This window comes from Lepus europaeus, chromosome 18 (assembly GCF_033115175.1).
Source record: "Lepus europaeus isolate LE1 chromosome 18, mLepTim1.pri, whole genome shotgun sequence".
NCBI lineage: Eukaryota > Metazoa > Chordata > Mammalia > Lagomorpha > Leporidae > Lepus > Lepus europaeus.
The window spans coordinates 33768189-33794718 of record NC_084844.1 but is presented as its reverse complement, the minus strand read 5'-3'; the positions used below and the strand labels follow the sequence as shown (position 1 = coordinate 33794718).

Genomic DNA, 26530 nt, shown 5'->3' with positions numbered 1-26530 from the left:
ACCTTAATTTGTAGAATTATACTCTATGCTATTCGTAGGATAACAAAATCACCTAGTGGTCCACTTCTCAGAATACATCCTTATAGTTAAGTAACACGTGACTGTTGGCACTGTGAAATAATTTAAAGATTTGGAAAGTAACAGAATAAAAAATTATTACATCATCTACTTTCAACAAGTTATTATAATTGTCTCAGAGTATTTTAAGGAAAACATCATTTCATATGGCATTAAAGATTTTGTTCTAACTCTGCTCTAAACCCATTCCCTTTTCTTTCTTCCCAGAAGTAATCTGAAGATTCTGGGAATACATCCTTCTGGTCTATGTTTTTATATTTTTACAACACATGAATTTTTTATGATCCACATATTGTGGGGTTTTTATTTGATTTTTTGGTAAAGAGCTATTTAGAGATTAACTTTTTAAAAAATTTTATTCATTCATTTACTTACTCAAGAGTAAATAAAGAGCTGTCATCTACTGGTTCCTTCCCCCCAAACACCTGGCATGATATGCCCACATTGGCCAGGACCTGGCTGGAGCCTAAGCCAGGGGGAAGAAATTCAATCCAAGTCTCCCACAAGGATGGCAGGAACTCAATCACTTGAGCTATCAGCCTACCTCCCAGGGTCTGTAGTAGGAAACTGGTATTTTAACTGTTAGGCTAAATACCTGCCCCTGTTTTTGCTTGGTTTTTAGGTTGGTTGTTTGTTTTCAACTATTATAACGATATTTGTCTGGAAACTGAAGTTCAAGTAAGTTTCTTTTTTGCAACTATTCTGGGTGTACTGCCATATATATTCATGCTGGGAGGAAAATGATATTTATGACCCTCCTAGACTGTACCCTAAGTATCTCTTCCTTTGGCTGGTTCTAATTTGTATCTATTCCAGTAATGGATCATATCCTAGAGTATAATAACTTTCATAGGTCTGTGAGTCTTTTTAATGAGTTTTTAAATCTGAGAGTGGTTCTGGGAAATCTCAAAGTTTGCAGTTAATGCCAGAGGTAAAAGTAGTCTTGCACTCTTCTAACTCTAACTTTGTAGAGGGACCCTGACTCCTTATAGTTGGGGTCAAGTCTGAAACAGAATTGGTACTTTGGAGGACTATGCCCATAACCTTGCAGTTTGGCTAATGCCAAGTAAAAGATAAAAGTATTTAAGCAGCGCAATAATTAGACAATTTCCTAGAGGAAATCAGTTTGGCTACATTGAAGAAAATACATTGCTGACACTGGTAAGATAACAGTGACAGTAAGAATGAAAAACAGGCCAGCGCCGCGGCTCACTAGGCTAATCCTCCGCCTGCGGCGCCGGTCGGAACACCGGATTCTGTCCTGGTTGCTCCTCTTCCAGTCCAGCTCTCTGCTGTGGCCCGGGAGGGCAGCAGAGGATGGCCCAAGTACTTGGGCCCTGCACCCGCATGGGAGACCAGGAGGAAGCACCTAGCTCCTGGCTTCAGACCAGTGCAGTGCACCGGCCATAGCGGCCATTTGGGGAGTGAACCAAAGGAAGGAAGACCTTTCTCTCTGTCTCTCTCTCACTGTCTAACTCTGCCTGTCAAATAAATAAATAAATAAAAATAAAAAGAATGAAAAGCAGACATATTTACGAGATATTTGCAAGGCAGGATTAGAAATACATGTTGACTGAATGTAAAGAGTAAAAGTCAGAGATGGGCCCACCAAAAAGAGTATCACATTTTGCTTTTGTTTGTTTTGAGGAGGGAGAGAGGGTTAGAGGACAGGATTCAGTTTGGGGGGGGGCCGGTGCTGTGGCACAGCGGGTTAACACCCTGGCCTGAAGCACCGGCACCACATATGGGCGCCGGTTTGAGACCTGGCTGCTCCACTTTCGATCCAGCTCTTTGCTATGGCCCGGGAAAGCAGTGGGAGACCTGCTCCTGGCTCCTGGCTTCGGATCGGCACAGCTCTGGCTGTTGCAGCCAATTGGGGAGTGAACCATTGAATGGAAGACCTCTCTCTCTCTGCCTCTCTTCTCTCTGTGTATCTCTGACTTTCAAATAAATAAATAAATCTTAAAAAAAGAAATCAGTTTGGACAGCTTAATTTGAGGAGGCAAACGTTTAGACATCCAGGTAGAGCTGTTCCATTAATAAAGCAAGGATGGAGATAGGAGTTGGAAGCCATCAGCATAAATGCAGTAACCAAAGTTACATGGGAGACTGATATTGACTAGGGACAAGTAGGTCAACCAGACTTGAGAAGAAGGTCAAGAGAAAACAGCAACATAAGGGGAGGTGCAGAATATAAAATTTCACAGAGGGGGCCACTGCTATGGGACAATGGGCGAAGCACTCATTTAATGATGCCTACATCCCTTATCAGGGTGCTTGTTTGAGTCCCAGTTACTTCACTTCCACTCCAGCTTTCTGCTAACGCGCCTGGGAAGAGAGCTGTTAATCACGCAAGTCCTTGGGCCTGTTTCTCATTCGGGAAACAGGATGAAATTCTTGGCTCCTAGTTTCAGACTGGCCCAGCCCTGGGTGTTGAGGCCATTTGAAATCAAAGGATGAAAGATCTCTGTCTCTCCCTTTCCTTCTGTTGCTCTCTCTTTCAAATAAATAATTAAAAAAAAATAAATGTTCACAGAAAAGTAGCAGTCAGAGGTAGAAGAACCTACAAAGTATGATTAACACTGAATGACATTTACTTTCTTCTTTGTCCACATTATTTTTCTCTACTTACAATTTATTACTTTTTAGTATGAAAAAAAACTTTAAAATGAGTGATATTATATAATTTGTAATCATGCATTTCCCATTTTTATGCAACGCGTATATATGGAGATAAAGTTTAATAATTTTCTGAACTATCTCAAATTCATTAATGACTCACACAATTCAATAAAACAATTCTTACTGTCTCTAACCAGTGATTTTATCTTCCAAGCCACTTTTAAAGTACTACCCTCATTACTACTGCAAACCATCTGGAACTATTTAACTTTGCCAGGCTGCTGGGATATCTGTTTCCCCTTTGGGAGGCCCAACCTAGACTAACTGAGTAACTGAGGAAGCAACTGCTCTGAAAATGTGATGACATATAACCCTAGTATAGAGACTTCACTGTATTTGTTTCCTCTAGATTACATCCATAATATTGTACAGAGAAATCAAATGCAAAATATTGACCCACATCACATTCACAAGAAGCCTCATATTCCTATCTACCATATGTTATAAATTTTTAAAAATTTTTAGTAGTTTATTTTCTTTTTTCTTTTTTTGACAGGCAGAGTGGACAGTGTGAGAGAGAGAGACAGAGAGAAAGGTCTTCCTTTTTGCCGTTGGTTCACCCTCCAATGGCCACTGCGGCCGGCGCATCTCGTTGATCCGAAGACAGGAGCCGGGTGCTTCTCCTGGTCTCCCATGCGGGTGCAGGGCCCAACCACTTGGGCCATCCTCCACTGCCTTCCCGGGCCATAGCAGAGAGCCGGCCTGGAAGAGGGGCAACCCGGGATAGAATCCGACGCCCCAACCGGGACTAGAACCTGGTGTACCGGCGCCGCAAGGTGGAGGATTAGCCTGTTAAGCCACGGCGCCGGCCTAGTTGTTTATTTTCATGTTATTTGAAAGGCAAGACTGACAGAGAGATTTTTCCATTTGTTGTTCACTCCCCAAATGCCTGCAATAGCCAGGGCTAAGCCAGGCTAAAATCAGGAACCTAGAACTCAAACTGCATCTCCCACATGAGTGGCAAAGGACCTAAGTACTGACCCATCATCTAGTCCCTCCTAGGGTAAGCATCATCAGGAATGATCATCAGGATCAGAAGCAAAGGAACCAGGACTCAAACTAGGCACTGTGACAAGGGATGTGGGTGTCCCAAAAAGTGAACTACCTGCAGCAGCAAACACCTGCCCCTATAAATTTTTTATTTGCAAGTTATTTCAAAGTTATCAACATCTATTTTTAAAAGCTCTCATCATCTCAGAAATCCTAAGTTTCTGTCACTAGAAAATATTTTAATCTCTTGGAAAATTTAAATTTAAGGAAAGGAGCAAAACATAGGGCATTCAAAAAAATCAAATTTATTTGAAAGTCAAAGTTATAGAGAGGGAGGGAGAGAAAGTGGGAGTGGGAGGGAGGGAGAAAGAGAGAGGAAGGGAGGGAGATCTCACATCAGCTGGTTCACTCCCCAACTGCTTACAATGGCTAGGGCTAGGCCAGGCTGAAGCCAGGAGCTTCTTCCAGGTCTCCCAGTTGGGTGGCAAGGGCCCAAATATTTGGGTCATCTTATCCACTGCTTTCCCAGGTCATCAGCAGGGAGCTGGATCAGAAGTAGAGCAGGCCGGTGCCGCGGCTCAATAGGCTAATCCTCCACCTGCGGCACCGGCACCCCAGGTTCTAGTCCCGGTCGGGGAGCCGGATTCTGTCCCGGTTGCCCCTCTTCCAGGCCAGCTCTCTGCTGTGGCCCAGGAAGGCAGTGGAGGATGGCCCAAGTGCTTGGGCCTTGCACACCATGGGAGACCAGGAGAAGCACCTGGCCGCAGCGGCCATTGGAGGGTGTACCAACGGCAAAGGAAGACCTTTCTCTCTTTCTCTCTCACTATCCACTCTGCGTGTAAAAAAAAAAAAAAAAAAGTAGTAGAGCAGCCAAGACAAGAACCAGCACCCAAAGAAGATGCCGGCACTGCAGGCAGTGGCTTTACCAACTACACCATAAAGCCAGCCCCAACATACGTTATTTTTATAGTAGTAATTGAAGGTTCCAAATTTTTTTATTGACAGGTAATAAGCTAATTCAGCAAAAATGGTTCTAAAAGTATTATATGAATTTATTATTGATTATAGAGGCTTAATATATTGAAACAAAATTGTTTATTCAATGGTCCTTTTAAAAAATATTTCTAGGCTGGCACCGTGGCTTAACAGGCTAATCCTCCACCTTGCAGCGCCGGCACACCAGGTTCTAGTCCCAGTCAGGGCACCGGATTCTATCCCGGTTGCCCCTCTTCCAAGCCAGCTCTCTGCTATGGCCCAGGAAAGCAGTGGAGGATGGCCCAAGTCCTTGGGCCCTGCACCCGCATGGGAGACCGGGAGAAGCACCTGGCTCCTGGCTTCGGATCAGCACGATGCGCCAGCCGCAGTGGCCATTGGAGAGTAAACCAACGGCAAAAAGGAAGACCTTTCTTTCTCTCTGTCTCTCTCTCACTATCCATTCTGCCTGTCAAAAAAAATTTTTTTTCTATATTAATTAGAATGACAGATGAGAGAAAGAGAGAGATTGAGATCTTCCATCCACTGGTTCACTCCCCACATGCCTGCAACAGCCAAGGTTGGGCCAGGGTGAAGCCAGGGATTCCATCTGTGTCTCCTACATGGGTGGCAGGAACTCAAGTACTTGAGCCATCATCCCAAGCATATTAGCAGGCAACTAGCATTGGAGCAAAGTAGCTGAGATATGAACCAACACTCTGATATGGGTGCAGGAATCCTAAGCAGGGCTTAACCTGCTACATCACAACACCTGTCCCAAAAGATCTTTTTAAAAAAAAGTATTTGTGGGAGCTGGGGTGTGACAAAATAGGTTAAGCTGTGGCCTGCAGCGCTGGCATCCTATGTGTGCATTGGTTCATGTCCCTGCTGCTCCACTTCCAGTGCAGCTCCCTGCTAATGTGCCTGCGAAAGCAGCGGAAGATGGCCCAAGTCCCTGGGCCCCTGCATCCACACAGGAGAGCCAGAAGTTCCTGGCATTGGCCTGGCACAGCTCTGGTTGTTTCAGACATTTGGGCAGTGAACGAGTGGATGGAAGATAGATAGATAGATAGATAGATGATAGATGCCTTTCAAATAAATAAATAAATCTTAAAAAAGATTTTAAAAAGGTACTCACTGGCCTTGTGGTGTAGTGGATAACACAAGAGCCTGCTATACCAGTATCCCATGTGGGTCCCAGTTCGTGTCCTGGCTGGTCCACTTCCAGTCCAGCTCTCTGCTAGTGGCCTGGGAAAAGCAATGGAAGATGGCCCAAGTGTTCAGGCCCCTGCCACCAACAGGGGAGACCTGGATGGAGCTACTGGCCCAGCACTGGCCATTGAAGTCATCTGGGGAGTAAAGCAGTGGAAGGAAGATCAATCTATCTTGGTCTCTCCCTCTAAGTAACTCTTTCAAAATAAATAAATCTTTAAAACTAAATAAAATAAAAGTATTTGTAGTCCACAAGAGAAGTTTTTCTTGGAGCCAGTACTGTGGCATCGTGGGTAAAGCCTCCACCTGCAGTGTTGGCATGCCATACGGGCAATGATTTGAGTCTCAGCTGCTCCACTTCCAATCCAGCTCTCTATATGGCCTGGGAAAGCAGCAGAAGATGGCTCAAGTGCTTGGGCCCTGCACCCACAAGAAGCTCCTGGCTTCAGACTGGCACAGCTCTGGCCATTGCGGCCATCTGGGGAGTGAACCAGCGGATGGAAGAATCTCTCTCTCTCTCTCTCTCTCTCTCTCTCTCTCTCTCTCTCTCTCTCTCCCTGTCTCTGCCTCTCTAACTCTTTGAAATAAAATAAATAAATCTTTTTTAAAAAAAAAAGTATATCTTATCCAAGGAGATTTGTGAATTGTTATTTTTCTTTCAAGAAGTTGTTTTATCTAGTAGAGAAACATCTAATGCATTTCTTATTTTGAAGCTTAAAGGTCTATTTATCCTAAATATTGCCCTGGAAAACTTTTAAGTTGCTAATTACAACTACATTTTGTTCATTTAATCCTTAATCCTTTACCTATCTAATTAACTGCTTCTTTTAAGTTAATCCTGAGCTTTTAAGTTTACCAAAATAAAAATGATGTGTCTGTTCCAAATCTAAAACCCGAGAAGTAAAATATTGAAGAAAATGTCACTATAACACATTTTTTAAATTTATTTTTTGACAGGCAGAGTGGACAGTGAGAGAGAGAGAGACAGAGAGAAAGGTCTTCCTTTGCCGTTGGTTCACCCTCCAATGGCCGCTGTGGCCAGCGGGCTGCGGCCAGCTCACTGTGCTGATCCGAAGCTAGGAGCCAGGCGCTTCTCCCGGTCTCCCATGCAGGTGCAGGGCCCAAGCACTTGGGCCATCCTCCACTGCACTCCCGGGCCACAGCAGAGAGCTGGCCTGGAAGAGGGGCAACCGGGACAGAATCCAGCGCCCCAACCGGGACTAGAACCCGGTGTGCTGGCGCCGCAGGTGGATTAGCCTAGTGAGCCGCAGCGCCGGCCACTATAACACATTTGTAAAAGTAATTGTAACCAGTGTAGACATAAAACACTATTAAGAATCAATTTCATTTTTTTTTCTGAGACCTTCCATCTATGTAGTATCTACATCTTGTATATAAAATGGAAGGAAGTGGAACAGGGATTCAACCAGTCACCCTGAAATGGGATAGCAAGGCATCCCAAGCAGTATCTAACTCAACGTGTCAAATTCCCACCCCAAGCGTAACAGTTCTTAGAGACTGTTAAGAAATCTCAAAATAAATGGAGTGGATATTTTATTTTAATTAAAAAAAAAAAAAACAAAACTTCACTTCACTTTCCCCAAACAAGCAATTCCAAAATATTTGTAATCAGAATTATTTCAAAGTATTTCCTAGGAAATTTGAGAAACCAATATTTCAAATATGTAGGGAGAGTTTTGAGGTTTGGAGATTACATTGGAAAACACTGGAATTATTTGTACATAAATTGTCATTCCTGAATCTGGATTCACAGTTTTTTCACCTATAAAATGAAGTGCTTGGACAGAAAAATCTATCCCTACAATCTTTCAGCATTGATTCTTTGTTTAAGTAATATTTTTCTTTTATAAATAAAATAAAAACTAAACACAGCAGTATATTTTTTGAAACTTTTGAAACCTGTAAAGACCTTAAAGATATTCTACATAAATAAGCCAGCCATTTTACATCTGAATAAAAATACATTAATAGCTTCTAAACAAAATACAGTTTAAATGATGAAGTCTGATTAAGATAAAATATTTTCCAATTATAATTTTGCTAATTTTATTTCAAAATCAAACTTCTGTTCTTAATTAGGTGGACATGTAATCAATTCAATCATTTTCCCAATTTCTATATATATTTCAATTCAATCATTTCCCAATTTCTATATGTATTAAAATTAATTCTGCTTCTTTTCCATGTGAAAAAATACACATCTTGATATAGGTATCATTAAAATAAGAAAAACTTCTTGAATGACAAACGTTCAGGGCTATACTAAACTGGCAATTATTGTTTTGGACATTCTCTAATGTTTACATCGTGTTTAATTTTGCAACTGCATTTATAAAGGTAAGAATTTATTGTCAAAATAGAATTAGACTGATGCTGACATAAATTCCTTCACTTTGCTAAACATTTTAAGCAGAGAGCTTTAAGTGTCTTCAGTGTTAAAAATGACATCTTTAATGATAATTTACAAAGACTAGAAAGAAATACTCTAAAATGTTAATGCTGTTTATCTCAGGGTAGCAGTATTACCCGCCATTTTATCTTTTACATTTCCCAAAATGTAATTTTACAATTTTAGACTGCTTATAAATTGAGACATCAACCCAGTCTACTTCTACAGGTGATTTGTTACATGTTTTTTTCCCTGCTAAGCCGCAGCTTTAACGGGAAAATGATTTGACCGGGTGTCCATTAGGCTGGATGAAGACAAAACAGGCCTTTCTTTTATTTAGGCTTTTGAGAAAATCCAAGATGTGAGTGTGGAACTTAATTGCGGTGAATCTTGCAGTAGTAAACTTTCTGGATGGTCAGAGTAACACCTTTCATTAAACTATCAGCTGAGTGGCAAAAGACTCCCAGGTCTGCCAATGTTTTCAAAGCTTTGTTAGTATTTTCCTCCATCGATAGTTGTTTCAGAACAATTCCATTTGGAAAGAAACGCCAATTGTAAACTCCATCTATTTCAAGTCTATAAAAACCAGAACTGGGATGAAAGGCAAAGCCTTGACCTTTCTATTTTAGACTTTCATCTGTGTAGCTAAGCCATCTGCTGCACCCCCCCCCCACTTAATGGACTGAAAATACTGTACCTAATTGCAATTTTATCAAAGCAGCCTGACTTTTCCACTTTAATGAATTATGGCTCTCACCTGAAGGCTCACTTGTAAAATTCTGCTTACTCCTCTCTCTCAATCAATCCTTTCCCACCTCTGTCAGTACGGCTTGTTAAATGTCTTTAAGAGACCGGGTTCCCGAAGAGCTCCTCACTTCCAACACCGAGCGCCTAACGGAACGCCGACTCGGGCGTCCCCTCTCCTGGACGCCGGGCCGGGGTCTCTGTGCCCGCCGCGGCCGTTACGCAGGAGGCACCTCGCCGCCAGACAACAGGGAGCCCAGCCCGCGAACGCACAGCCCGGGCTGGGAGGCAACCTCCCGGAGGAGGACGGGGAGTGTGAAGTGGCGAGAGCAGCGCGCGGCCGAGGGGAAGGGGCGAGGAGGGCCCGAGCCAGCCGGCGAGCGGCTCCGAGGCGGCGGTCGGCGCGGGGGCCGCGGCGGGCGTGGGCAGCCCGCAGCCCACCGGCCGAGCCCGAGCCGCCGGGCTGCGTTCAGCGGCGGGGTGCGGGGGTGAGGAGTAGACGAGAGGAGTGGGGGGCAGGGGGCCAGGGAGAGCCTGCTCCGAGGCCGGCGCGTCGAGGACAGCGGGCCCACCCCCAGCCGAGCCCCGCTACTTAACTATTTGTAGAGCTGCTGCAGGCACAGGTCCAGGCTCTCGCCCTCCACCTCCTCGCGGGTGATGCGCTCAGACAGCTGCCGCGGCAGCGGGGGCAGCGGCGGCAGCGGGGGCTGCGGCGGCGGCCGCACGGCCGAGTGCCCCGGGGCCGCGGCTGCCGCCGCCTCCTCCTCGCCCTCACCCGCCGCCGCCGCCTCTTCCTCCACCGCCTCCTCCTCAGGCTCTGGGTCTTGCTCCGGTTCCCCCTCCTCCGTCGCGGCTACCGCGGCCGCCTCGTCCCCCGGTTCCTCGACCGAAGCTTCGGCCGCCTCAGCGGCTACCAGTTCAGGCTCCGGCTCCGACTCGGGTTCGGGTTCCGGCTCCGGCTCGCCGCCGCCGCACGGTCCGCGAAACTCGCCCAGGAATAGCTCCAGAAAACGCCGGTAAGTTTTCTCCTCAGGGCTGCAGCCAGCCATCGCTGCTCATGCCCCGGGGCCGACCGGGAAGGGGGTCGGGGGAAGCCCAGAGAGGGGAGGGGGCTGCTGCTGAGGTTCGGGCTCCCGCTAGGGCGGTTAACGGCCGCACCGGCACGAGCGATCAGCACTAGGTTGCCTGGAGAGGGCTCCCGCAGGCGTGCGCGCCACCGAACGCCGACGTGCGCGGCCCGGGGGCGGGGGCGGAGCGCGCCGCCCCTCGGGTCTGGAGGGAAAGTTGGTGGCGGGCACGCGCACAGGGTCCAGCGGCGGCCCACCCTCTATCCCTACCGCGAGCTCAGCCCACGCTGCCTGGAGACTGTCGCCATAGCAACCTGTTCTAATGAAGAATCTCAGGGTCCCTCTCGTCGAGTCCGTAGTAGAGTCGAGAGGACACCGGACTCGCCTGGCGTCCAACTCCCAGTATCTTTATTGGAGGGATACTTCAGCCTCACGTGCTTAAGAAGGGGCTCAGCTCCAAGTCTGTTGGTTCCCACTTCGACTGCATTTATCCATTTGTTCCCTTATGATCCTCTTTTACCTTGGCATACCTTGAACCGAAGATCCTACATTGTGAACAGCTTTTGTTAATGACACTCATTGAATGAGCAGTTCCAGGGAGGAGGCCTCAAACACCCCACAGGTGTGGGTTCTCAATCGATTTTGTGATGTAGCATTATCCTCGTTTCTCTAAAAGAGGAAACTGAAACGTGAGATATATTTTACTTGCGTTGAGGTCTCAAAACTTCTAGCCATGTGTTGGAATTCGAACCCAACTCCTCAGCCTCTAAGTCTTTTAGACTTTTTCCTCAACTCCCCTGTCTTGGAAAACCTAGTCTACAGAACACCTTTGTACAGGACTTTGAAGTGTACAAGGTGTTTTCACTCTTTTAATCCTTGTCATAGCCCTGGAGGTACAGGACATTGCCATTATTGATTCTATTATATGGGTTAGGAAATCCAGGCTTAAAGACCTGGTGCCTTTGCTCAAGGTCACACACAAGTGATAGGACTTAATACAAGTCTTTTCTCTGGAGTCATTCATTTTGGTGGATTTCACTCAGTTTTCTAGCACACTAAAGATACCCCTCTTTAGTTTCTACAAAATGTGTTTTATGCTTTGTTACATAGTATGTATTTTTTTCCAGTTTGTTTGCTGTTCCTCCCCACTCCCCATCTCTCTTAGATTGAAACTGAAACGACTAAATGATTCTAATTTTCTTACCAAACTACACACAAACCTATTATTTTCATGCCTAAGGGGGATGGGAGAGGGAGACACTATGTTTTTATACAGCTGTACAGATGATAGCATCATTATTGCATACTGCCATGTCCATGGCAACATATAATTCAGCAAGAGCCTGGTGATTCTTTCTTTACTTTGAAAAACATGTTCTAACAAACTATCCACCCCAAATTCTCCATTTATTGTGTCTGGGTTTCAGTAGGATTTAGGGTCTGAAATACCATTTCCTGTCAGTTATTACTGGCAGAAGAGGGAGTCTCCCTGCCAACTGTTTTCATATAATACTGTATTCTAAATCCCTGACCTGATACTGTTATTTTAAGATTAAGTGGGTTGAGCTCACTAATGTACATTATGGCATCATGTAAGACAGAGTTCCAATGCTCTCTCCTAGCTTGAGATTAAATAATACATGATACAAAGTATATACTGAGTAATGCATTTTAGTTCTCTATAACTCTTCCTCAGGGGTAAATGGAAAGACCCAGGAAGTTTGTTTCCAGACATGCTAAATGTATTTATGTGTTTTGTTTAAAACATCACCAGTGTAAAGCAACTTCTCTATGAGATGCCAAAAAAGCCTTTAAACTCATTTGCCTTTGTTTTCCATCCACCTGTTCATTTCCATTTCAGAATGACTAGAAAAGATTGACAAAACTTTTAGGTTGCAAACTTAAATGTCCACACTTTTACATTCCAATGACATGATGACATTTACTGCAATCGAACAGAGCTGTCAACTGTAACAATTCGTATCAAGCTACACCTTCCTACTTTGTAATGTAGTTGCCTCCCTCTACATGACATTTATTTGTGACATTAATTTATGACTCAACCTACATATCAAAGAAAAGTGATATATGTTGGGGAAACATTACTTCTAGGAGTAAAAGGAAAAATCCCACACCTCTATGTAACTATAAATGAGAGGCGTGTTTGCTTACATTAATATATTCCTTCATGAAAATCAATATGGATCCTATTGCATCCCTGTGACAAAGCAGCTTTGCCTGCTTTGGCTGTCAGCAGTGCTGGGATTTCAGAGCAGCTGTGTAGGATGATCTTGCCATTGTCTAGAAGTCTTTTTTATTATTATTTTACATCATTCTGCTTTCCTTTTCAGTTCCTCTCCTCTTAAAATTCCCTAATCCCTTCTCTATTTTTTTAAAAAATTGAGGTAGGAAAAGCATATACATCAAAAGTATTTAATGTTCCTGAGATTTTTTTTTCTCAAAGCTTTTTCTGGTGTTGGCACTATGGTACAGCAGGTTAAGCTGCTGCCTTCAATGCCCACATTCTATATTGGAGGGCCAATTTGAGTCCTGGCTGCTCTGCTTCTTTCCACCTCCCTACTAATGCACCTGAGAAAGCAGCAGATGATGACCCAAGTATTTGGGTCCCTGTCACCTATGTTGAAGATCCAGATGGTGTTCCAGGCTCCTGGCTTTGGCTTGGCCATTGCAGCCATTTGGTGAAATATCAGATGGAAGATTTTTCTCTCAACAACAGAGGGAATATTCATTCTCTCATATTCTCTCTCTCACCTTGCCTTTCAAATTAGTAAATCAATCTTTATAAAAATAATTTCCCTCAGGGCCAGCGCCTCGGCTCAATAGGCTAATCCTCCACCTGCGGCACCGGCACACCAGGTTCTAGTCCTGGATGGGGCGCCGGTTCTGTCCCGATTGCCCTCTTCCAGTCTAGTGCTCTGCTGTGGCCCGGGAAGGCAGTGGAGGATGGCCCAAGTGCTTGGGCCCTGCACCCGCATGGGAGACTAGGGGAAGCACCTGGCTCCTGGCTTCAGATCAGCATGGCGCGCCGGCCCATGGGGGGTGAACCAATGGAAAAAAGACCTTTCTCTCTGTCTCTCTCTGTCCACTCTGCCTGTCAAAAAAATAATAATTTCCCTCTAACCTTTAGCTCTTTGGAGGAAACCCAAAATGTCCTTTAATGGACATGCATAATGATATAAGGCTAAGAAGGACCGCTGGCTTTTTGTGATCTCTTATATGACCCAGCAATTCTCCCAAATATTTGCCCATGTGAAATAAAAACACATACAATACACACATACATAGCATACATACATACAACACAAAGACAAAGTTTTAAGTTTAAATTTTTTTTTTTGACAGGCAGAGTTAGACAGTGAGAGAGACAGAGAGAAAGGTCTTCCTTCTGTTGGTTCACCCCCAAAATGGCTGCTATGGCCGGCACGCTGCTCTGATCCGAAGCCAAGAGCCAGGTGCTTCCTCCTGGTCTCCCGTGCAGGTGCAGGGCCCAAGCACTTGGGCCATCCTCCACTGCCTTCCCGGTCCACAGCAGAGAGCTGGACTAGAAGAGGAGCAACTGGGTCTAGAACCTGGAATGCTGGTGCCGCAGGTGGAAGATTAGCCAAGTGAACCGCGGCACCAGCCAAGAAGTTTAATTTTTTAAAAAAATAGATTCATTTGGCACCAGCGCTGTGACGCAGTGGGTTAACGCCCTGACCTGATGCTTCAGCATCCCATATGGGTGCCAGTTCTAGTCCTGGCTGCTCCACTTCCAATCCAGCTCTCTGCTATGGCCTGGGAAAGCAGTAGAAGATGGCCAAAGTCCTTAGGCCCCTGTACCCACGTGGGAGACCCAGAAGAAGCTCCTGGCTTCGAATTGGTGCAGCTCTGGCTGTTGTAGCCATCTGGGGAGTGAACCATCGGATGGAAGACCTCTCTCTCTCTCTCTGCCTCTCCTCTCTCTCTGTAACTCTGACTCTCAAGTAAAAAAAAAATATTTAAAAAAAAAATAGATTCATTCACTAGCTTGAAGGGGTAGAGTTAGAGAAAGAGAGATCCCCTATCCATTGGTTCACTCCCAAATGGCCACAACAGCTGCAGCTAAGCCAATCCGAAGCCAGGAGCTCAGAGCTTCCCCCGGGTCTCCCATGTGGGTGCAGGGGTCCAAGGACCTGGACCATCCTTCACTACCTTACCAGGCACATCAGTAGGGATCTGAGTCAGAAGTGGATCAGCTAGGACTAAACCAGCATCCAACCATGGGATGCCGGCACTGCAGGCAGCAGCTTTACCAGCTACGCCATAGCACCAGCCCCAAGTTTAATTGTTAACAGCTCAAACCTAGAAATAATCTATATATCCATCAATAGGTGAGCAGATAAACAAACTGTGGTGTGTTCACCCAATTTAATACTATTCAACAATAAAAATAAATGAACTGAAACACAACATGTATGAATCTCAAAAACATGCTGGGAGACAATCACAAAAGAATACGAACCATACAATGCCATCTGTATACATTCTAAAACAGAGTAGAGGCCGGCGCCGTGGCTCAACAGGCTAATCCTCCGCCTTGCGGCGCCGGCACACCGGGTTCTAGTCCCGGTCGGGGCACCGATCCTGTCCCGGTTGCCCCTCTTCCAGGCCAGCTCTCTGCTGTGGCCAGGGAGTGCAGTGGAGGATGGCCCAAGTGTTTGGGCTCTGCACCCCATGGGAGACCAGGATAAGCACCTGGCTCCTGCCATCGGAACAGTGCGGTGCGCCGGCCGCAGCGCGCTACCGCGGCGACCATTGGAGGGTGAACCAACGGCAAAAGGAGGACCTTTCTCTCTGTCTCTCTCTCACTGTCCACTCTGCCTATCAAAAATAAAAAAAAAAAAATAAAAAATAAAACAGAGTAGACAAATCTGTAGTGAGAGAAAGCCTCCTGGTTGCCTAGGACTGAGACAGGATAGGAGATTCATGGCAAAGGAGTAAGAGGACACTTTGTGGAGTGTTAAAATGTTCCATGTCTTGATTAAAGGGCTAAATGAGTTATTAAAAATTATAAAAGTATACATTTGAATAAGAATATTATAAGTTATACCTCAATAAAGATGGTTTTAAAAAGACCTTGGGCAGGCATTGTGGCACAGCAGTTAAGATACTGCTTGGGATGCCCACATCCCATATCAGAGTGCCTGGGTTTGAGTCCCTGTTGTGTTTCCTATCCAGCTTCCTGCAATTATCACCCTGGGAGATGATGGTTTAAGTACTCGGATCCTTGCCACCCATGTGGAAGATCCAGATGGAGTTCTAGCCTCCTGACTTCAGTCTGGCCCAGCCCCAGCTGTTGTGGTTATTGGAGAGTGAGATAGCAGATGGAAGACCAATCTCTCCCTCTCTTCCCATTCTCTCTCTCTGATTTTCTTCATTTCAAATAAATAAAAATAAACTTTTAAAAATGTTTTCATTCATATTTTAAGAACTGAATGGAGGGCTGGTGCCATGGCTCATTTGGCTAATCCTCTGCCTGCGGCGCCAGCACCCCGGATTCTACTCCTGGTTGGGGCGCCAGGTACTAGTCTCAGTTGCTCCTCTTCCAGTCCAGCTCTCTGCTGTGGCCCATAAGGGCAGCAGAGGATGGCCCAAGTGCTTGGGTCCCTGCACCCGCATGGGAGATCAGGAGGAAGCACCTGGCTCCTGATCAGTGCAGCCACCAGCCGTAGCAGCCATTAGGGGAGTGAACCAACGGAAGGCAGACCTTTCTCTCTGTCCCTCTCTCTTACTGTCTAACTCTGCCTGTCAAAAAACAACAAACAAACAAACAAACAAACAAAAAAACATGGATGGAATGAAAACTAGTAAATAAATAGCTTTTAAAATATAAATTTGAAGGGCAGGCATTTTCCTGGTGATTAAGCTGCTTGTTAGGATGCAGCATCCCAGATTGCAGTGCCTGGGTTCATTTCCTGATTCTGGCTCCTGATTCAAGCTTTCTACTACTGCAGACCCTAGCAGGCAGCAGTGAGTTGTGCCCTGGCCGCTCATGTGGGAGTCCCAATTGGCTGTTGCAGGTATTTGAGGTATAAACCAGTGGATGGGAATGTCCATCTGTCTCTCATATAATAAAATTTTTAAAACACTAATTTGATTGGGTTGTCAATTTAACTAGTAGGGGGCAAGAAAATATCTGACAATGAAAAAACTGTGTTCAAATAGGAACCTTCTCTTCTTCTATTACCAATACACCCAGAACAACACTATAATTTTAAAATCATCCCCATTTGCTAACAAAAACATAATAATTTTTATTTCATTTCTATTGCTGGTTAATATGGTCATATTGAAGCAAGAGTCCAAAGCTGTCAAAATTAAAATTCATGATAGTAACAATTCCCCATGCACTTTACTTCAGTATTTTAAAAAAGCAAAAAAAGTTCCCAGAACAGATTTTGATGTTTTTTAAAATGTTTTAACTATCACTATTACAATCTTTGTTTTTGAGGGACTAAAATTATTTTTGAATTTATGACATGCTCATGAAAGAAAAGAGGGCAGGGGTTGATGGTAATTTGATGATGGCACTATAAATGGCTACCGTGATATCTTCTTTCTTTAATGAATGGTTCTTCTAAAGTGAATTGACTCTATTAAAAAAATCACTTCAACATTTTGCTACTAGTTTTTACTTTAGAAAAACAAAGTGCTTTACAATGGTAAAAATTTACCTTTACTATCATCTAATTTTAATTACCTTTACACGTTCACTTACAATGATACATGCAAGAATTCAAAATGACACTGAACATGTCCTATTCTAGTCAACAGATTCCTCACTCTGGAGGAAAAAGAAAAAAAAAAAAGCTGTCTTAAAAATAGGGTTAGGGTTAAAAACATGAAAGTAAATATGAAAATTCTTCACAAAGGTGTCTTCTATGCTTAGATAGTACTGAATATTCTTAGTTGAACTTATGGAACTGAGCCACAGTGACATTTGTGAGTAGAAGGGAAGATGGAAACGATTCCATTAACCTGCAGTGCTGTAACATATGGTAATCATAGGTGGTAGAATGGCTGTGTCGGACATGAGTAGACAGAAGCCATGTGGCACAGACATTATCAATTACCACACACAGTAACCATGCTGACACAATGCATCTTTTCCAAAAAAGAAATGATTTGGGCATATGAAGTGGCCTGCTGCCTTATGACAGAGTCATCTATAAATGACTTAGCTGGCGCCAATACAGCACATGTGGTTTCCAGTAGTTCTGCAAGGTGAGGATTAACATTTGATGACTCTCCATATACCTAAGTAATAGTACAATACCTTGGAGTTATTTGCAAAAAGGCAACAAATCAAACTATGTATACGAAATAACTTTGGATCCTTTTCAAGTAATTTTTTTTTCAAATATCCTTTTTACATTGTCCATAAAATTCAGGAGTTTTAAATCTCTGGAAATATATGTGAATAATACCATGCTTCTTCAAGGTATAAAGCCTCTGGGCAAAAATTCAAGATTAGATCCAGGCTGCACTGGGGAGATGGAATTATAATTATTTATTCTAAGTACTGGCAAAAATATTTAATTGGAAAGAAACAATTTTAAGAATATCTAATATGCAAACATTCCCTTAGATGAGTGAGGAACAGACTAGAGGAGAGAGTTGGGCAACGGGAAATAATAGTACAGAAAAGCATGTCAGTGGGAATAAAGATAACAGAAGCTCAAAGGCCCCAGGACACAACAGTCTGAAATTCTAAGGTAGCACCTGAAGACAACTTGAAAAGATCTGGCAACTCACCCAGAAAGGGGCTCAGGTGACTGTGCCAGTTATCTATAGCAAAATCTATTGGCTAGAACAAACACCATTGTACTATATTTCATAGTTCTGTCCCGCTGACTATACCCAGCTAGATCCTTGCTACCTTAGGTCTCAGGAGGCTGAATTCAGGTAATAGTTGGGGACAGAGTATCTGGAAGACCTCTCTGTCTCTACCTCTCTCTTTAACTCTGTCTTTCAAATAAGTAAAATAAATCTTTAAAAAAAAATTAGTCTGATGTAACAAAGAAAAATGTGAAATCACACTATGTCATTTTGTTTTTTAAAAATATTTATTATTTGAAAAACAGAGCAACAGAGAGGGAGAGACAGAGATCTTCCATCGATTGGTTCACTCCCCAAACGGCCCAAACAGCCAGGTCTGGTTCAGGCTGAAGCCAGGAGCCAGAAACTTCATCCTGGTTTCCCACATGGGTGGTCAGTGTCCAAGTACCTAGGCCATCCTCTGCTACATTCCCATGTACATTAGCAGGGAGCTGGATCAAAAAAGTGGAGTAGCTGCCAGCAATCCAATAGGGAATGCCTAGGTCACAAGCAGTGACCTAACCTGCAGCACCAAAATGCCTGCCCTACACTATGTCATTTTAGAAAAACTTCCAGGGGCTTGCGCCTTGGTGCAGTAGGTTAATCTGCCTGCGGCACCAGCATCCCATATTGAGCACCAGTTCTAGTCCTGGCTGCTCCACTTCCAGTCCAGCTCTCTGCTATGGCCTGGGAAAGCAGTAGAAGATGGCCCAAGTCCTTGGGCCCCTGCACCCACGTGGGAGACCAGGAAGAAGCGCCTGGCTCCTGGCTTCAGATCGGCATCGGTGCAGCTCCGGCCTTTGCGGCCATTTGAGGAGTGAACCAATGAAAGGAAGACCTTTCCCTCTATCTCTCTCTCTCTCACTGTCTATAACTCTACCTGTCAAATAAAAAAAAAAAAAATCTTAAAAAAGAAAACTTCCCAAATTGGCAAAATAAATAAAATATTGTGTTGTCAAGACTGTAGAGAAAGAGGCACTCCCAAACATCACTCGTGGAGGTGTAAACAAGTAGTTCAGACGATAATTTGGCAACATTTATCAAAATTTTAAATGTATATGCATTCTGATCAATTACTCATAAAAACTGAACTTAACCTAAATGTTCATCAATAAAAATTATTAAATAACAGCATATTCTCTCTGTGGAAAACACACAGCAGTTAACTGATAAAATGCTAACATGTTCTGATACAAAAAACATGGTTCAAGTCCCAGCTACTCTGCTTTGAATCCAGCTCCTTGCTAATGAGCCTGGGAAAGCAGCGGATCACTGCCCAAGTACTTGGACCCCTGCCACCCATGTGGAAGACCAGAATGGCTCCTGGCTTTGCACTGCCTCAGACCTGAATGTTGAGGATGTTTGAAGAGGAAACCAGCAGATGGAAGATCTCTTTCTCTGCCCTTCTAAATAAATAATCATTTTTAAGAAGCAACAAAGTGTGGAAGAGCATACATATTACTTTAGAGTGTTGAAGAAAAAAATACATATTTTAGATCCAGGGAGACTCACAGAAGAATATGGTAACGGTGGCTGCCTCCCAAAAAGAAACTGAGTAAGGCATGGAAGACAAAAAGATTTACTTTTAACTCAATTTAAAATCTTCTGCTTTTTGAAATTAAATCTTGGACAACTATTACTTAATAAATAAATAAAAGATCAGAAAACATTTTTTTTCTCTTTTAACAACTGGTATATTTCCTATCATTAGACCGCAGGAATTATGTAACCAATTATGTTTTCCTTTTTGTCTTGTTTTATGTACTTCTTGATACAAATTATTTTGCTACTTCACATTTGCCTTTATTTTGTAATTTTTTTTATTTTGAAAACATGTAAGACATAATTTTTTTGAGTTAAGTCCCTCTCAGTGAGCTCATCTTTTATGTCCTCATAAAATAAGCTACACATAAAATCACTATCAAAGTAATGGTGTGTCTAAAAACTCACATCTTACTACACATAATGGGAGTCAAATGGATAGTTAAAACATAAAAAGGTCTATGCTAATGGTGAACTAAAACTGAAAACAGGCAAAGGAATATACTGTGGTCAAAAATACATGAAATCCTGTCAACATTTTTTAATGCCAAAATCAGTTCTGACAGAGCAAAATGTTCTGTAAATTTTAACAGTAACAGTAATTTTAGGCACTGATGTTAACTAAAAATACATATTACGAACAGCCAGCCTCTCTTCTGCAAATCAATGTTTTTTTTTTTTGAAAGAGAGCATTTCAATATTACATCTTAAACTACAATTATTTTTGCAATGAGAACCCTAGTATTACTGATTTTGAAAATAAAAATATATAAATGTCACTCTTTTCCATACTTCCAGGATTGATCACTGAAAATGAGTAACAGGAAAGAGGGAGGGAACGAGGAAGGAAAGTATTATATTCTTGGAATTGTATCTAGGAACTCCAAGGAATCTGTTCTCTTTGTAATAACATTAGAACTGAGGAAAAAAATTTTATAAATAAAAAATAAAGTGGATAATAATGCCTCTACAAAAGCAGAAACCAATTAATTTAAGCAATCATCAGGGCCGGCGCTGTGGCACAACGGGTTAACGCCCTGGCCTGAAGCGCCAGCATCTCATGTGGGCGCCGGTTCTAGTCCCGGCTGTTCCTCTTCCGATCCAGCTCTCTGCTGTGGCCTGGGATAGCAGTAGAAGATGGCCCAAGTCCTTGGGCCCCTGCACCTGTGTGGGAGACCTAGAGGAAGCCCCTGGCTCCTGGCTTCGGATAGGCACAGCTCCGGCCACTGTGGCCATCTGGATAGTGAACCATCAGATGGAGGACCACTCTCTCTCCCTCTCTGCCTCTCCTCTCTGTGTAATTCTGACTTTCAAATAAATAAATAAATAAATCTTTTTTAAAAAATATAAGCAATCATTTTAAGTCTCATATTTTTTAAAAGATGTATATATTTATTTATTTGAAAGGCAGAGTTAGAGAAAGAGACAGAGAGAGATCTTCCATCTACTGGTTAACTCCCCAAATGGCTACCACATTATCCTATAATTTTGTCACTAGTTGCAAACATTTTAATAAGAACATTATTAACAAGTAAAAGAAAATAGAAAAAAAAAAAAAGAACTAATCAATGAAATGAAGAAAAATCTATTTGGGTTAAAATTTAAGCTAGTAGAACTGTTTGAAAATATTCCAAATCAATTGCTCCAAACTTAATAAATAACATGAGTAAAGATACTTAAAAGAAGGCAGATGTTGGGGTCGGCGCTGTGGCATAGTAGGTTAATCCTCCGCCTGCAGTGCCGGCATCCCATATGGGTGCCGGTTCTAGTCCCAGCTGCTTCACTTCCAGTCCAGCTCTCTGCTATGGCCTGGGAAAGCAGTAGAAGATGGCCCATCTCACTGTCTGTAACTCTAACTCCCAAATAAAATAAAATCTTAAAAAAAAAACAAAAAAGGCAGATAATCTAGCTCTGGTTGCTACTAATGCAGACCCTGGGAAGCAGCAGTGATGGCTCAAGGAATTGTGTTATTGCCACCCATGTGGGAGATATGGATTGCATTGTGGGCACATTGTGGGCTCCTGGCTTTGCCCAACCCAGTCCTGGTCATTGCAGGCAGTTGGGTGGGAACCCAATGGATGGGAACAGATAATCTGTTTCCTTCCGCCTCTCAAATAAATGTTTTTAAGCACATAAAAAGTTCAAAGTTCATCAGGAAGGGACCGGTGCTGTGGCATAGCAGGTTAAAGCTCTGGCCTGCAGCACCAGCATTCCATCTGTGTGCCAGTTCGAGTCCTGGCTGCTCCACTTCCAATCCAACTCCCTAATGCACCTGGGAAAGCAGTGGAGGATGGCCCAAGTCCTTTGGCATCTGCACCCATGTGGGAGATCTGGAGGAAGCTCCTGGCTCCTAGCTTCAGATTGGCTCAGTTACAGCTATTGTGGCCATTTGGGGAGTGAACCAGTGGATGGAAGACCTTTCTCTCTCTAACTCTTTCAAATAAATAAAATAAATCTTTTAAAAAAGGTTTAGGAAACAACAAATGTTACATACATAAATGTATAAACCAACAGAACACTATTAAAAATAACTCATGTCTGGGGACAGCGCTGTGGCGCAGTGGGTTAAAAGCCCTGGCCTGAAGCATCGGCATCCCACATGGGCGCCGGTTCTAGTCCTGGCTGCTCCGCTTCCAATCCAGCTTTCTGCTATGGCCTGGAAAAGCAGTATGAGATGGCCCAAGTCCTTGGGGCCCTGCACCTGTGTGGGAGACCTGGAAGAAGCTCCTGGCTCCTGGCTTCAGATCGGCAGAGCTCCGGCCATTGCGGCCATCTGGGGAGTGAACCAGCAGATGAAAGACTTTTCTCTGTCTCTACCTCTCTGTAACTGTCTTTCAAATAAAATAAAATAAATATTAAAAAAAATAAGTCTATCAACAGATGAAAGGTTAACATACAAATACAGGAATGTAAATATTATATAGAAGGGTATATTATATAGCCATTAGAAGGGATGAAGTTCTTATACATGCCACAATATGTATCAGCCTTAGAAACATATTAAGTGAAATAATCTAGACACATACAAAAAATTATTCCACTTAAATACAATATAAAATTCATAGAAACAGAAAGTGGAATAGATTATTAGGACCTAGGGAAGAGGAGAATGGGAAGGTATTGCCTAATGGGTACAGAGTTTCTTTTTAGGGTGATGAAAAATTTTAGAAAACTAATGGGTATACAACATTGTGAATGTAACTGTCACTTAATAGTACATTTGCAAAAGATTAAAATGGCAAATTTCATGTTATAGCAGTTTTATAATAAAAAGGCAAAATTAAAAGCAAAAACAATGACATTTAAAATTTTTTAGAGACAGCTCTCATACATTTATTCACTCCCAAAATGCCTGCAATGTCCAGGAACTGAAGTCACGAACTAGGAACTCAATTCAGTTCTCTCACTGGAGTAGTAGGGACCTAACTACAGAGTCATCACCTGCTTCCCAGGGTATCAGACAGGGAAGAGCCAAGAATTGAGCCCAGGCACTCTGATGAGGGATATGAGTACCCTAACTTGTATCTTAATTGTTATGACAAATGCTCACCTCTAAACTATGTATTTTTAAATTTACTCAGAAACACCAACTTACACATGACCAAATATTATTTTTATCTGGCCATTTGAAAAAGAACCTGTTCTAAATCTTATTTGGATATTTATTCATTCAACAGTAGTAAATAGTGTTAGGAGAAGGAAGGCAGCAAAGAAGGGAAGGAAGGAGGGAGGGAGGAAAACAGGTCAGCCTACCATGTCTACTGTACAGAGTTGCTAAAAGGATAAAATGAAATGATGTAAAAGTGTTCAGGGCCAGCGCTGTGGCGTAGTGGGTTAATGACCTGACCTGAAGCACCAGCATCCCATATGGGCGACAGTTCAAGACCCGGCTGCTCCTCTTCCCATCCAGCTCTCTGCTATGGCCTGGGATAGCAGTAGAAGATGGCCCAAGTCCTTGGGCCCCTGCACCCATGTGGGAGACTCGGAAGACCTGGCTCCTGGCTTCGGATCAGCGCAGCTCTGGCCATTGTGGCCAATTGGGGAGTGAACCATCAGATGGAAGACCTCTCTCTCTGCCTCTCCTCTCTGTGTAACTCTTTCAAATAAATAAATAAATCTTCAAAAAAAAAATGTTCCAGAAATATAGAACACTATATAAACATGCTAAAGTTTTGAGTATATACTCAAAATTAAAGCTAAAAGTCATTAATACTTTGGGGAAAAAAAGACAATTCAATAAAAGGTCTTTGTAAGACCAAGAAAGAATTAGCAAAAGAGGGACCGGCGTAGGTTAATCCTCTGCCTGCGGTGCCAAGCATCCCATATGGGCACTGGTTCTAGTCCCAGCTGCTCCTCTCCAGATCCAGCTCTCTATTATGGCCTGGGAAAGCTGTAGTAGAAACCCTGCGTGCTTGGGTCCCTGCACCCACATGGAAGACCCTGCCTGCTAGCTTTGGATTGGCTCAGCTCTGGCCGTTGTGGCTATTTGGGGAGTGAATCAGCAGATGGAATACCTCTCTGTCTCTCCCTCTCACTGTCTGTAACTCTACCTCTCAAATAAATAAAATCTTTTTTTTTTGACAGGCAGAGTAGACTGTGAGAGAGACAAAGAGAAAGGTCTTCCTTTGCCGTTGGTTCACCCTCCAATGGCCGCTGCGGCTGGCGCATTGCTCTGATCCGAAGGCAGGAGCCAGGTGCTTCTCCTGGTCTCCCATGGGGTGCAGGGCCCAAGGACTTGGGCCATCCTCCACTGCACTCCCGGGTCACAGCAGAGAGCTGGACTGGAAGAGGAGCAACCGGGACAGAATCCGGTGCCCCAACAGGGACTAGAACCTGGGGTGCCGGCGCCACAGGCAGAGGATTAGCCTAGTGAGCCGTGGTGCCGGCCTAAATAAAATCTATTTTAAAAAAATTAGCAAGTGCAGGCACCATGGCTCACTAGGCTAATCCTCCGCCTAGAGCACCGGCACCCCGGGTTCTAGTCCAGGTTGGGGCACTGGGTATTAGTCCCAGTTGCTCCTCTTCCAGTCCAGCTCTCTGCTGTGGCCCATGAGGGCAGCGGATGATGGCCCAAGTGCTTGGGTCCCTGCACCCACATGGGAGACTGGGAGGAAGCACCTGGCTCCTGGCTTCGGATCAGTGCAGCGCCAGCCGTAGCGGCCATTAGGGGAGTGAACCAACGGAAGGAAGACCTTTCTCTCTGTCTCTCTCTGTCTATAACTCCCTCTCTGTCTCTCTAACTCCGCCTGTCAAAAAAAATTAATTAAAAAAATTATCCAAAGAAATCTGCACATTTGAAAAAGTACTGAAATTTATGATCAATTAGTGATATTTGTGAGATGATCTTTAGGGTTTCTTCCAGCAATAAGGTCTACAATAATTGCATTTGAAACCTTAAGCCTCTATCCTTAAAATAAACAAAACCCTGAAAAGTTTACCTGAGCATTTAATTCTACACTTCAAATTTTATATATTTAGTAACTTAATTGAGGGAGGCCAGTGTTCTGGAAGAGTGGGTTAAGCTGCTGCTTGCAATGCCACTATCCTGTATCAGAGTGCCAGCTGCTTAAAAAAAAAATTAAAGATTTATTTATTTATTTGAGCTTCTGTATATAAAGAGAATTGGAAATGAAAAAAAAAAATAACAACCTGGTGTTGAAGGGGAAATGGCATAGAAAGTTAATTAATTCGAAAAAAAAATCATGTGGGTTCTCTGTCTTTAATGTGCTGTACATTGCTATTTGATGCTATAATTAGTAATCCAATGGTAGTTTTTTCACTTTGTATTGCTATATGGGCAAAATGTTGAAAACCTTACCTAATATATGCTAAGCTGATCTTCTGTATACAAAGAGAATTGAAAATGAATCCTTACATGAATGGAAGGGGAGAGGGAGCGGGAGAGGGGAGGGTTGCGGGCGGGAGGGTAGTTACGGGAGGGGGGAAGCCATTGTGACCCATAAGCTGTACTTTGGAAATTTATATTCATTAAATAAAAGTTTAATAAAAAAAAAAAAAAGAAAGGCAGAGCTAAAGAGAGGCAGAGAGAGACCAATCTTCCATCCACTGGTTCACTCCTCAAATGAATGCAATGATGAGAGCTGAGTCAATCCAATCCGAAACCAGGAGCCAGGAAGTCTCATCCAGGTCTCCCACGTGGGTGCAAGGACCCAAGCAATTGGGTCATCCTCCACTGCTTTCCCAGGCACATTAGCAAGGAGATAGATAAGAAGTGGAGCAGCCCGCCTTGCGGCACCGGCACACCAGGTTCTAGTCCCGTTGGGGCGCTGGATTCTATCCCGGTTGCCCCTCTTCCAGGCCAGCTCTCTGCTATGGCCCGGGAAGGCAGTGGAGGATGGCCCAAGTCCTTGGGCCCTGCACCGGCAAGGGAGACAGGGAGAAGCACCTGGCTCCTGGCTTCGGATCAGCACGATGCGCCGGCTGCAGGGGCCATTGGAGGGTGAACCAACGGCAAAAAGGAAGACCTTTCTCTTGTTGGACCTCTCAGTTGTAGAGATGCCCACTTGCTCGAGAGGACGCCCAAAAATCCAGACTCCAGACCAGTTGATGCAAAAAGCATGAGGTATTTATTGTACGTTTGCGCAAACGGGCCCCCACCTAAGGCGGTGAGGAGCCCTGAGCGGCAGTTTCACACAGGTTATATAGTCAACAAATTAGCATATGGGATTGGCCGGTTCGGAGGGACAATTAGCATACCGGAGAGTGCTGAGGAGAGTGCTGAGGGAACCAGCTGAGGAGACTGCTGAGGAGAGTGCTGAGGGAACCAGCTGAAGAGAATGCTGAGGAGAGTGCTGAGGGAACCAGCTGAGGAGAATGCTGAGGAGAGTACTGAGACTCTCCGAAGGGGAGTGGCAGCTCTGCTCTGGGCATGCCTAGAGGTTCTCTAAAGGGGATAGACTTTTCCTTCCCAGAGAACGTGCCTGCTGGACCCTGGGGAACATCTAACCTCTTAAGA

The 26530-nt window shown here is 43.8% G+C and overlaps 1 protein-coding gene across 1 annotated transcript in view; it reads right to left on the bottom strand.

Moving 5' to 3' along the window:
- Positions 1 to 10266, bottom strand: part of PPM1E (protein phosphatase, Mg2+/Mn2+ dependent 1E) — a 215194-nt gene extending 204928 nt beyond the window's left edge. Inside the window, exon 1 of the mRNA XM_062216754.1 lies at positions 9686 to 10266. Coding sequence (XP_062072738.1) covers positions 9686 to 10137 — 452 coding nt within the window. The 5' untranslated portion in view covers positions 10138 to 10266. The remainder of the gene's footprint in view (positions 1 to 9685) is intronic.
- Between the last annotated feature and the right edge of the window lie 16264 nt (positions 10267 to 26530).